The sequence below is a fragment of the Salminus brasiliensis genome, chromosome 22, assembly GCF_030463535.1.
Source record: "Salminus brasiliensis chromosome 22, fSalBra1.hap2, whole genome shotgun sequence".
In the NCBI taxonomy this organism is placed as follows: domain Eukaryota; kingdom Metazoa; phylum Chordata; class Actinopteri; order Characiformes; family Bryconidae; genus Salminus; species Salminus brasiliensis.
The window spans coordinates 4,658,522-4,670,794 of NC_132899.1; the positions used below are offsets into that span (position 1 = coordinate 4,658,522).

Sequence of the window (12,273 nt, forward strand, 5' to 3'; positions counted from 1 at the left end):
TTTACAATACATCTATAATATATTCAAATAAATATTTTACAATAGTCTACAATAACTAATATATTTACATGTATATTTTACAAAAGTTGAAAATCCATCTATAATATATTGACATGAATATTTTACAGTTTGTCAGCAGCTAATACACTGTGGAAGCTGAGGGTGAACAGGTTCTTCTCCCACACAGCAGTGGTTAGAAGTGCTCTTTTTATTTTATTCTTATCTTCATCACTAAAGGAGCAAAGCAAACAGGAGAGAACCAACAGGAAAGCCACAATTACCACAACATACAGCGCATCCATATAATGAAGCCTATACAAAACGGCTACTGCATAACGCTCTAGTAATTAACGTAGACTGTTGGGCAATTTTATCAGTCTGGCTTTCTACCACTTGCTGTGAGCTATGAAAAAAAATCTTCCTCTTTGCATTTTACTGGTCATACTGCCTTTTCCTTGGACAGTAGAGACACTTACTCCAACACAAGCAAGATAACCTAATCCTTGAATTCAGAAGAAGCAGTAAATGAGCAGGTGTCCCAATACTTTTGTCTATTTAGCGTATGTGTGTATGCTGGCCTAGCTACAGGACAGGCTTCTTTTTACAGGAGCTGGAGCTGCTAAAATCAAGCAAACCGTACATATTCTCACAGTGGTTGTTTTTAATGAATGATCAATTATTATTGTATTGCTGCTATAATTTATTTAAAAGCTAATTCCATTTTGCAATCATGTTTACTGTTTGTTCTTTATGGTAATTTTGCCGCACGTGCCGTTGTTCGTGTACGTGACCCTCATGTGAGGCGGAGGTATGAATGAATAAATAAATGAGTGAATAAATAAAGGAGTAGAGAGCCTGTGAAGCAGGCGGCTCACGGGTGGGTATGTGTGTGCGGATGAACGTCACCGCAGACCCACAAGCACTCCGGCACCGCGAGACTGCTGAAGTAACCGCAATCTGTCAGACAGGCCGCTTTATTTCCTCTGGGGCTGCCCCCGGCGCTGCCTCTCTAATGCTTTCCCTCTAATGCTTTCCCTGGCTCTGCTCTCTGGGCCTGTATCGGCAGCCCTCTGTTTGCTCACTGCGTTATTTAATAGCACTGTGCACGGCTTCATCTTTAGTCTGCTAGCGAGGCTCGGTAGACTCACTAGGCCAGGCAGAGTGCATATTGTTTTCATTTGCTTTGTTATGGCCCATTGAGACGATGTTGATTCGCCTGATGCATAAAAAAAGAGGCTGACCTCTCTACTGAGATATACCGGACATTACCCGAACGTTATCCTGCCGCCCCCCTGCAACAAAGTCTGGGTAATGTCCCACTGAGCCCAAGTGTGAAGAGCAGGTAACGTTTCGAGTCATGCCGTGGCTCCTACACTTGTCTAAACCACGCGGGACATTTCCCTAAAGCAACACATGGAAAATTGGCATTCCGTGCTCCTGGGCTCCCCCTACAGTTGGGAAGTGTAATTCACACTTTAAGCCACCATTAAAGGACACGTTTTTCTGGACAAGCTGAGAAATACAGAATGTCACTAAACGTGAAAGCAGTGTGTGGACTGAGGCGGTGGAGGACGTAGGCTGTGGGGCAATTTTATCAGTCTGGCTTTTTTTTACCACTTGCTGTGAGCTGTGAAAAATAAGTCTTCCTCTTTGCATTTTACTGGTCATACTGGGCATCTCGCCTGTTGTTAAATTAGGCTGGTAGAATCTATTAGACAGCCTTTTCCTTTGACAGTAGAGACACTTACTCCAACACGAGCAAGATAACCTAATCCTTGATTTCAGAAGAAGCAATAAATGAGTAGGTGTCCCAATACTTTTGTCTATTTAGCGTATGTGTGTATGCTGGCCTAGCTACAGGACAGGCTTCTTTTAACTAGAGCTGGAGCGCCATGCGGGACATTTCCCTAAAGCAACACATGGAAGATTGTCAGTTCATGCTCCTGGGCTCCCCCTACAGTTGGGAAGTGTAATTCACACTTTAAGCCACCACTAAAGGACACGTTTTTCTGGACAAGCTGAGAAATACCGAACGTCACTAAACGTGAAAGCAGCATGTGGACTGAGGCGGTAGAGGATTTTACACAGATAGTTACGTCGCGTTTCGCAGTTCTCGCAAGGGTTATCCTACCCGCTTAGCCAGAGTAGCGTAGTGCGGTGAGCAGCGTGCCGAGGCCAGAGTAGCAATGCCAGTGACGCTATTCTCCTTATTACAGTCAGTCGAGCCTCACAGTGATTTTGAAGCGGCTTCTTTAAGGTACAAGTGCTACATAATGTTGCTTTAAAATATTAGAATGGAAAACTTCACTAGTACGCTACATGGACAAAAGTATTGGGACACCTGCTCATTGTCATATTGTTTCTTCTGTTTTCTTCTGCTATTAAATGCTTTTGTAGGAGTAACTGTCTCTACTGTCCAGGGCAGGAGGCTTTCTACTAGATTTTGGAGGAGCATTGCTGTGAGGGTTTGATTGCATTCAGCAACTAGTGCGTTAATCAGGTCTGGTGGTTGGATGATAACCACCTTACCTCATCCCCAACTCCCCAACTCATCCTATCAAAAGTATTGAATGGAGCACCATCCATCCATATCCATCCATACTGGTACCGTGGTTGGTGTGGCGCAACAGATAACACCACTACCTGCCAGTGAGCTACCACACCATGTGGGAGACTGGGGTTCAATTCCAGGTCTGGGTGGCTATGCTGTGCTACACCAATAAGAGTCCTTGGGCAAGACTCCTAACACTACATTGGCCCACATCTGTAATACCAGTAACCATGTAAGTCGCTCTGGATAAGAGCGTCAGCTAAATGCCGTAAATGTAAATGTACCGGTACCTGTACATCTCTGCAGGGATTATATGTGAATTTGCACATTCGTATCAGCGACGGGTGCAGCTGAAAGTAGCTGAATGCATTCATTAGTAGGGGTGTCCACAAACATTTGGACATGCAGTGTATGTTTGCAGTTATGTGTTTTAGGTAAATCCAGGATCGTGTCATGATTGACAGAAGAGATTTCCAGCTTATGGGATCGGCACATTCCACATTTAGCAGTAAATACTCCAATCGGGTGGTGACTGTATTCTCACACCTCCTCCATTCCTTACGAACAGCCTTTTTAGCTGCTCTAGCACTCGGCTTTTCACAGCGCGAGTGCATCACCGATACCGTTACAAGGTTCCCTCCTGACCGCGTGACCCCTGTGCTCAGGGTGTGTTTTTACTGGACTCACAGTAACTGTCAACACACACACACTCTTCTCTGTAAAGCCCAGAGGTCTGATGAAACTGCCCCGTTCACACCGCAGCACTGCCCACGTTACACAAGAAAACAGAGAACAATATAACACTCTCCTCCAGACAGCTTCACTCTATTACAGCCTGGAAACTGCACTGGGACAGGGGTGAAAAACGCTGCAATCTGTTTCTCAGAGAGGGCGTGTTTGAGCCACACACACAAACAAAAATGCAAAAGAATATTCAACCTTTACACTGTAAAAAATGTAAAGTCAGGCCAAATTATGATGATACAGGACCTGATTACTGAGCGTTTTTAGCTCAGTCTGAAATTCCCCTAACTCACATTTTGTACATCTGCATCTTCTGCAGTCTTCTGCTTCTACAATACACACTACAGTAAGTCTTGAAAACATCAGTAAATGAGCTGCAGCTGAAACTGGTTAAATACTGTGTAGGATGTTTAATCTGTGGCTCCGCCCCCTCTGTCTGTTTCGCGTTTATTTCCACTTAAAGGGTTAGAATCCATGAGGCCTTCTTATTCTCCGACTCCTGAACATGGATGGATTTGAGCTTGGGTTTGAACTTCTGATCTCCTGAGTCTCTTGACAAGCAGGCAGTTAGACAGTTGCTCCACTCTAGAGCTCCTCCTCCTCCTCCTCCTCAGCCCTACATATACCCTCTGCTTCTCACTTCTCACTACCTCCAACCAATCTCCTCCCCTCTTTTCAAGCTCACCTCAACTACCGGGGGTCTCCGCTTCCCACGCTACTACCATGAAGCCACCCCGAACTCCAGCCCAAAGCCTACTGTGTTCCATAGGGGGCAGTGGTGGCTCAGCGGTTAGAGCGCCGGGATATCGATAACAGGGTTGTGGGTTCGATTCCCGGGCTCGGCAAGCTGCCACTGTTGGGCCCTTGAGCAAGGCCCTTTACCCTCTCTGCTCCCCGGGCGCTGGAGTTGGCTGCCCACCGCTCTGGGTGTGTGTGTGTACTCACTGCCTCTAACACGTGTGTGTGTGTGAGTGTGTGTTCACTACCAGATGGGTTAAATGCGGAGGACACATTTCGCTCTACAGTCCACACTGTACAGTGACAAATACGTGCACCTTTACCTTTACCTAACAACCTTCCAGGTGGTGTTGTCCATACCAGCAATGTAATTTCACAGCTCTAGACCGGCCCTACGGTCTAACTGCTGCTCATTAACAAATATATGGAGATCAACAGTTCAATTCCTAGTAAGAACTCAGCGCGGCATTGTCAAAAGCCTCCCGGTCTGGGGATGCCATTTGATAGGGGAAGTTCTAACCTGCAGATGGGAATAAACAGTAAACAGACAGAGGGGGCGGAGCCACACACAAAACATTTCGTTCTGGCGACTAAACTAGGTGGAGAAATGCTGTGTAATCCGTCGGTTTATCGTTTTTAAATATCTAAATGTTAAAAAACTAGTCTAGTTAAGGAAGAACTCGGGCTACTGACCATGGCCATCCTGCAGGTGTTCTGACAGCTCAGGCCGCGCAGGGAGGCTCCTCGAGGTGGGGAGTGAGTGTGAGAGTGTGTGTGGGCGTGTGGGTGTGCTGGAGGGGCTCTGTGGCTGGGCGAGTTTGTGTATGCATGTGTGTGCGAGTGCGAATGCGAGTGTGGTAGAGGCGGTGGTGGGGCGCGGTGTGGGGGCGGCGCAGGTGGAGAGGGGCTCAGTGTGAAGGGCAGAGGGTGAGACAGGTGGAGGGGAGGACACTGAGGGAGCCTTCGCAGAGAGACAGAGCCAACGACAGAATCCACGCCCGGCAGAGGAGACTGAGGCTGGGGAGAGAGAGGGAGAGGGGGGGGGGGGGGTTATTAATTATTAATGAATAAAATAAAGCATTTGACATGTAATAAATTTACATAAATTCATGTGAAAAAGTTAGGACGCCCCCAAACATATTGAAACATCTAGAGATCTGATCTTCATGTGATCAGCACTGAGAGAGATGGAGGTGATCTAACTAAACTCACACACCTGAGGGAGCCACTATATTTATTACTCCATCAAATGTGTATCAGTCCCAGGAGCAGAAGATCAGCTGCAGATGATCAGAACATGGTTGGAGAGGATTATTCTGGAGGAGTCTGGAGTCTTATTTAAACCTCAGATGTTTAGTCTGATCTGATCTTGATGGTTGAAGTGAGGGGTGAAGAAGATCATCACCATCATGACCAGATCCAGAGAGCTCTCTGAGGCCTTCAGAAAGAAGGGTGGAGATGCAGAGGAGTCTGGGAAGATCTGAGAACAGTTAGAAATCAGCCGCTGTTCCACCGTCCTCTAAATCATCTATAAGTGGAACAGCTGACCAACATGACCAGGTCAGGATATATATGGGATTATATGAAGGCCAAATGTCCAGATGTTTAAATATGTTTGAAATACAATGTTTTCCTTTAATGGGGTGTCCTAATTTCTTCACAGGACTAAACCACACACACATAAACTCTCACACTTCACACTGAGTTCACAGTCTAACTGAGGCAGAATGAAGAATGAGGAGTAGCTGCAGGAGTGTGTGTGCTTGCACATGTGTTTATGTGGTTCGTCTGGACTATGACCTCACCTGCACTTGGCTGACATCAAACATACTTGTGTACAAACACAAACACACACACACTCACACACACACACACACACACACACACACATACACACACAACCAGAACCAGTCCTCCAGTGTCTGACAAGCCATTTTAATCATAATGCAATTCTTCTAGCAGTAACTCTAATTTAATCAACTATGAATTGATTGATAATAATATCAGATGATCAATAAAGCCATTCTGGCTGGTCACATCACCAGGAGGACATATCCTGAAAGTAATACTGACTGGTCATACTTTACTATTGATTTTAATGCAGTTTACTGGAAAACCCTCCAGCTATAGATAGCTACAATAATCTAATACTAGTTGGACAAAAGTATTTGGACGACTGCTCATTTGATGTTTTTATCTGAAATCAAGGGTGTTAAAGAGCTGATCCTGCTTTAGTTGGAGTGACTGTCTCTACTGTCCAGAGAAGAAGACTTTTTACTAGATTTTGGAGCAGCATTGCTGTGAGGATTTGCATGTTTTAGCATGTTTTAGGCCTGAAACTGCACACAGCTTTAATGTAGGGATGCCGATTTGTCCAACAGTGCCACCAGCGAAACAAGCCATAACTCATTTTTTTGTACTAGAGGAATTTATATAAAGCTATTCGGACCGGTCATATTACCAGAAACACACATCCTTATGTAATATTGACTAGTCACATATTTCTATTGATTTACATGGAATCTCATTCTCTCTTATCTAGAATTAAATTTTACTAGTAAGCAGTCCAGTTACAAGTAAAAGTCACGGCTTGTATCAGTGGTGGCACTATAGACTGATTCAGATCCACAACCTGAGCCTGTGATACTCACACACACACACACACACACATTTCCTTAAACATCTCTCTGCCTAATTACCTTAACAAGTCAGACAGGTGGATTTGGCCAGTGCAGTTACAGCAAGGCCTCAAGCAGAGCAGAGCTGCAGTTCATCTGAAAACATTTTCTTTTGCTCTTATTATAAAACCTGAACAGTTTTTTAAGTTAGTTTCTACACACACACACACACACACACACACAGAAACACACAAACTATCAAAATTCCTGTGGGGTGCTATGATAGATCCATCATTATTACTAACAAGCTTGAAAACGCTTAAATGTCTTTGTTTGTTTATGTGTGTATTTGTATGTGTGTTTGTGTGTGTGGGGGGGTGTAGAGATGTGTGTGTGTGTGTGCTGTGAATGTGCTGTCTACATGCTTCAAAGGCTTTGCATTCAGCAGGTGACTGAGATTAAACTGGACGTTGTTTGTCCACTGTCTGGCTTTTATGCAGAAAGCTGCCTGCGGGCAGCGGTGCACTACAGACCACTGTCATTGGCATTCAACAAAGACAATGAGTATACGAATATTACAATGACTGCTTTGGTAATGTGTCTGTGTGTGTGTGTGTGTGTGTGTGTGTGTGTCTAGGTTAATTTTGTGAACTGAAAGCAACACACACCGAAAAGAAGCTGCATATACACATAATAGACACACACCTTATATATACTGGCACTTTGTGGTATGGCGGGTGCTTGGCACTGGGGAGATGCTCTACATGCAGAGTGTTTGTGAGCTCCGGCGTGTGTTTGGCTTGCTGGGAATGTGTGTCCAGGACTGGCTGACCTGTTGGGTCCCACTGACCTGATAAAATACAAACAAGAACACAATGCAAGTCCAAATGAACATTAAAATAGCTTATTGTGGTTTATTACATAGTTATTACTGTTTTATTACAGAAAACCCTTGGTTTATTAAACAGATATTATGACCTAACATTCAGCAACTACTGTGTATATAGAAATGTTACTAATAGGTAACTTGTATAGTTTATTACATGGCTATAACTGTTTTATTGCAGAGAAAAATTACTAAATAACCTGAATACTAGGCTTCCCACACAGCTATTAAGGCTTAATATTCATCATTTATTTGGAATTATTCAGGAATTTATTAATATGCAAGTAATATGTAATTCAGTAGTTATTTAGGCTAAAGTTTATTACTTACGTATTACTTTTTTATTACAGAAAAGCCACACTTGATAGTTTTACTTATTGAATCCTAGGTTTATTACACTGTTATTAAGGTTTTATATTCAGTATCAGCAATTAATCATTTAGGAATTTGCAATATGTAAATTATATGTAAATTGTGAATATATTTTATATTCAGTATCTGCAGTTAATAATTTAGGAATTTGTAATATGTAAATTATATGTAAATTGTGAATATATTTTATATTCAGTATCTGCAGTTAATAATTTAGGAATTTGTAATATGTAAATGATGTGGTTATACAGGGTAAATATTTTATTAAATGGCTATTACTGTTTACAGAAAAGCTAAACTTGACAGTTTTACTTATCCTAGGCTTAGTACACTGCTATTAAGGCTTAATATCCAGTATTCACAATTAATTATTCAGAAATTAATTTATGAAAGAAAAACCCTGATAAATCTTGACAGCTAATAAGACCTGATATTTAGAAGCTGCAGTAAATTCTTCAGTAAATGTGTAAGTAACATGTACGTAACGTGGTTATACAGGCTAAATAGTTTTATTACATGGCTATTACTTTATTAAAGATGAACTGTAATTGATACTTGAATCCTAGACTATTATTCCAGCTATTAAGACCTTATACTTAACTACTTCAAATTATTCAGGAATGTGTTTTAATATGTAATGTGTAAGTTATGTAATTATTCAGGCAGTGTGGATTAAAGGTAACGTTTATGCAGATGTTTTTACCTGAGCTTCTCAATAGTGTTTTTCTTGTTGTTGATGAAGAGGCCAGCCAGAGTCTTCCTCTTAATACAGACAATCATCCCCACACACAGCAAGCACAGGAATGCCACCACAATACCCACCTTTACACTCTCACTGTCTGTAAACAGGAAATACAAAACTTCAGAACATACACACACTTAAATGTGCAGAATCACACCTGTACAGGTATAAGCATGCATGTGCAGAATCACACCTGTACAGGTATAAGCATACATGTGCAGAATCACACCTGTACAGGTATAAGCATGCATGTGCAGAATCACACCTGTACAGGTATAAGCATACGTGCAGAATCACACCTGTGCAGGTATAAGCATGCATGTGCAGAATCACACCTGTACAGGTATAAGCATGCATGTGCAGAATCACACCTGTACAGGTATAAGCATGCATGTGCAGAATCACACCTGTACAGGTATAAGCATGCATGTGCAGAATCACACCTGTACAGGTATAAGCATGCATGTGCAGAATCAGATCTGTACAGGTATAAGCATACATGTGCAGAATCACACCTGTACAGGTATAAGCATGCATGTGCAGAATCACACCTGTACAGGTATAAGCATGCATGTGCAGAATCAGATCTGTACAGGTATAAGCATGCATGTGCAGAATCACACCTGTACACATAGAATACAGTGAATACTTGTTCACACACTTGTGTATCTAGACATACACACACACATATTATATGTATACACACAAACACACACACACAGGCGCATGCACACACACAGCTGTACCTGCAAGTCTCACAGGCCCGCTGTCCACGCTGCCTCCAAATCCAGCTTTATCACAGAACGGAGGAGCCCAGTGTGCCTCACAGTGACAATTCTTTTTATTATTACACACCTGCCCAGATGAAAAACACACACACACACGGTGAGTTAAAGTGAGTGGATCAAAGTCAAAGCTTTTCTGAAATCAGCGTAATTAAAACCACATCAACCATTAAGGTCAACATTTTTTGGACTGTTGAAGACCCTGTATCTCCAAATCAGCAACTTCCTAACCATCAATGGAAGTCAATGTAAAAAGACTTTAGTCATTTTGGAGCATTTCTATTGGTGGTCAAAAAGTGAAAATGTGTCCAAATGTTTGTGGACATCCCTTCTAAGGAATGCCTTCAGCTACTTGACGTTGCACTCATTACTGACACGGATGTGCAAATGCACACAGCTTGTCTAGTCCCTATACTGCCAATGTCTAATGCACCATGCTGCCTAATGCCAGGCGTGGGCTAGAGGGGTATAAAGGCCCCCAGCAGCATTGAGCTGTGGAACAGTGGAAGAACTGTGCTCTCTGGAATGATGGTGGTGGTGCTCCATGCAATACTTTCAGTTAAGGACAACGCTCTTGTCAGCAATGCTCCTCCAAAATCTAGTAGAAGGCCTTCTTCTATGGACAGTAGAGACAGTTACTCCAACAAAAGCAGGATCCACTCTTTTTAATACCCTTGATTTCAGAGAAACAATGAACGAGCATTGTCCAAATACAAGGTATTTCCATGACAGCAATGATATTCAGGATAGATGTGGGTTTTCTACAGTGATAGACCTCTGAAGGTTCTTTGGCCCATGGTAGGACGTCATGGGCAGGTTCCCTGTAGAATCAAATACCTCTTTATTCAAGCATGAAAAAATCCTGACAGCACTAAAGCTTCAGAGTCCAGCACGGTCACTGTATTTTGATTTATTACTGGACAGTTTTGTGATTTATTGGAAGGAAACAGCTTTCAAATGGAAAGACCTTTTGTCCCCCCTGGAGAATGATGTAGTGTAGGAGGGTCTGAAGCCCAAGCAGTACCATAACCCCACATTAAATACTAGTCTGAAGTCCACCGTTGTTAGATTGCGTGTGTTGATTACATGGAAACGAAGGATGAAAGGTCAGGGACTTCGTAGGTTCATACATTACAGAGTGAAATCCAAGCCAGAGTGCTGCTCATTCGTGTCCTTCCACTTTCAGAGATTTCAGGAAGATGAGCGCAGGCGGGCCCCTTTTTACCTTCATACAGCCTAGGTTGAGTTTCTAACCCAAACACTGTGGCTGTTGATCCTCCATCACTGAGGATATACCTTTAAGGTCCTCTGTCTTCGGTCCCTGTCTGTAGTTTGAGGATAATTAGATAGACCGGCGTGCAGAGAGTACAGTATGAGCACATGCTGTTCCTCATGTAGAACACCTGTCCCTCATAACACTGACAAGCTCAGCTGCAGAGCTTTCCAAACCTCCACAGCGACCCACAGATGGGTTCAATGACCCATTTCTTTGTTTTGTAACTCCAAAAGTGGACCTCCTCTACATTTCTTCTCTATTACACACACACACACACACATCTACAGAATGTCTATCCCTGTTTCCTTGAGGCACGAATTATTAAAGAACTCCCCCCAGCTCTTTCCAGAAGATGATAGGAAGCAGATGTGCGTCTCTGCAAAACATTGATCCTGATCAGGTCTGGAGATTTGGATCTGTGAGCTAATACATGCAACCCATATATAAGCTCCCCGGACAAAAAATTAGCGCCTTGCTTGTTTTATGGTGGTAGTAACTTCAGGCTCCTGCAGGTGGCGCTGCACGAGGATGGTGGGGCTGTAACTACCTGCGGGGTGTGTGACGGAGGTACAAAGCAGTGAGGGTCTTGGATGGGTGAAATGATTGGCAGAAAGGAGTGGTTTTATCTGGGCGTGGCTGAATCTGCAGGTGTATGGAAGCTTACGGTCATACGGGTCTACCAGCAGTGGCTGAAATCCCAGTCTACGCCGGCTTGTGAAGGAACATCACTTCACCTCCAGGCAAGAACTGCTTCTAGTAGTCGGGGCAGGTCCTTCACCACCAACTTCTAACAGAACACCTCAGAAGGAACTGCCTTTGCTCACTTCAGCTCAACAATATCGAGAATGGGGAGGATTTCCTGTAGACTGGTGGGGTTTCTGCCACTGCTGGTAGATCCGTATGACCGTAAGCTTCCATACACCTGCAGATTCAGCTCTTTCAGCTGGCCTTTCTGCTTTGTGACCCATTTTCCACACATCCACCGAGACACTCACTGCACTTTACCAGCTCTTCTCAATCTTCTCAAACACCCCGCAAGAATTTATGGCCTAATCATCCGCATGTAGCGCCATCTGCAGGAGCATGAAGGTAGTCCCACCTAAAACATGCAAGGTGACAATTTCTTTTGTCCCAAAAGCACATATATATATATATACATATATATATATATATATATATACATATATATATATATATATATATATATATACACACACATATATATATATATATATATATATATATATATATATATATATATATATATATGAACTGTCCCAAGTGTCCCATTACCTTTGTCCATATAGTGTATGTATCTATAGTCGGTATATATGTGGGACAGTGGTGGCTCAGCGGTTAGAGCTCCGTGCTATTGATGACAGGGTTGTGGGTTCGATACCTGGGCTCAGCAAGCTGCCACTGTTGGGCCCTTGAGCAAGGCCCACTGCTCTGTGTGTGTGTGTGTGTGTGTGTGTGTGTGTGTGTTACACATTTTGCTGTACAGTGACAAATATATGCACCTTATATCCTTCTTTTGTTAGAGTAACTGTCTCTACTGTCC

At 43.0% G+C, this 12,273-nt stretch overlaps 1 protein-coding gene across 3 annotated transcripts in view; it reads right to left on the bottom strand.

Annotated features, from left to right (window-relative positions):
* adam12a (ADAM metallopeptidase domain 12a) overlaps positions 1-12,273 on the bottom strand; it is a 166,141-nt gene that overhangs the window by 10,934 nt on the left and 142,934 nt on the right. For 2 of the 3 annotated variants that reach the window (XM_072666630.1, XM_072666629.1), the window contains exons 18-21: positions 9,398-9,506; positions 8,613-8,748; positions 7,357-7,501; positions 4,727-5,050 (exon numbers count right to left, since the gene is read on the bottom strand). In XM_072666630.1, the coding sequence (XP_072522731.1) occupies positions 4,727-5,050; positions 7,357-7,501; positions 8,613-8,748; positions 9,398-9,506 (714 nt within the window). Of the gene's footprint in view, positions 1-50; positions 232-4,726; positions 5,051-7,356; positions 7,502-8,612; positions 8,749-9,397; positions 9,507-12,273 lie in introns of those variants that run through there. The other variant, XM_072666631.1, reaches the window with a different exon arrangement.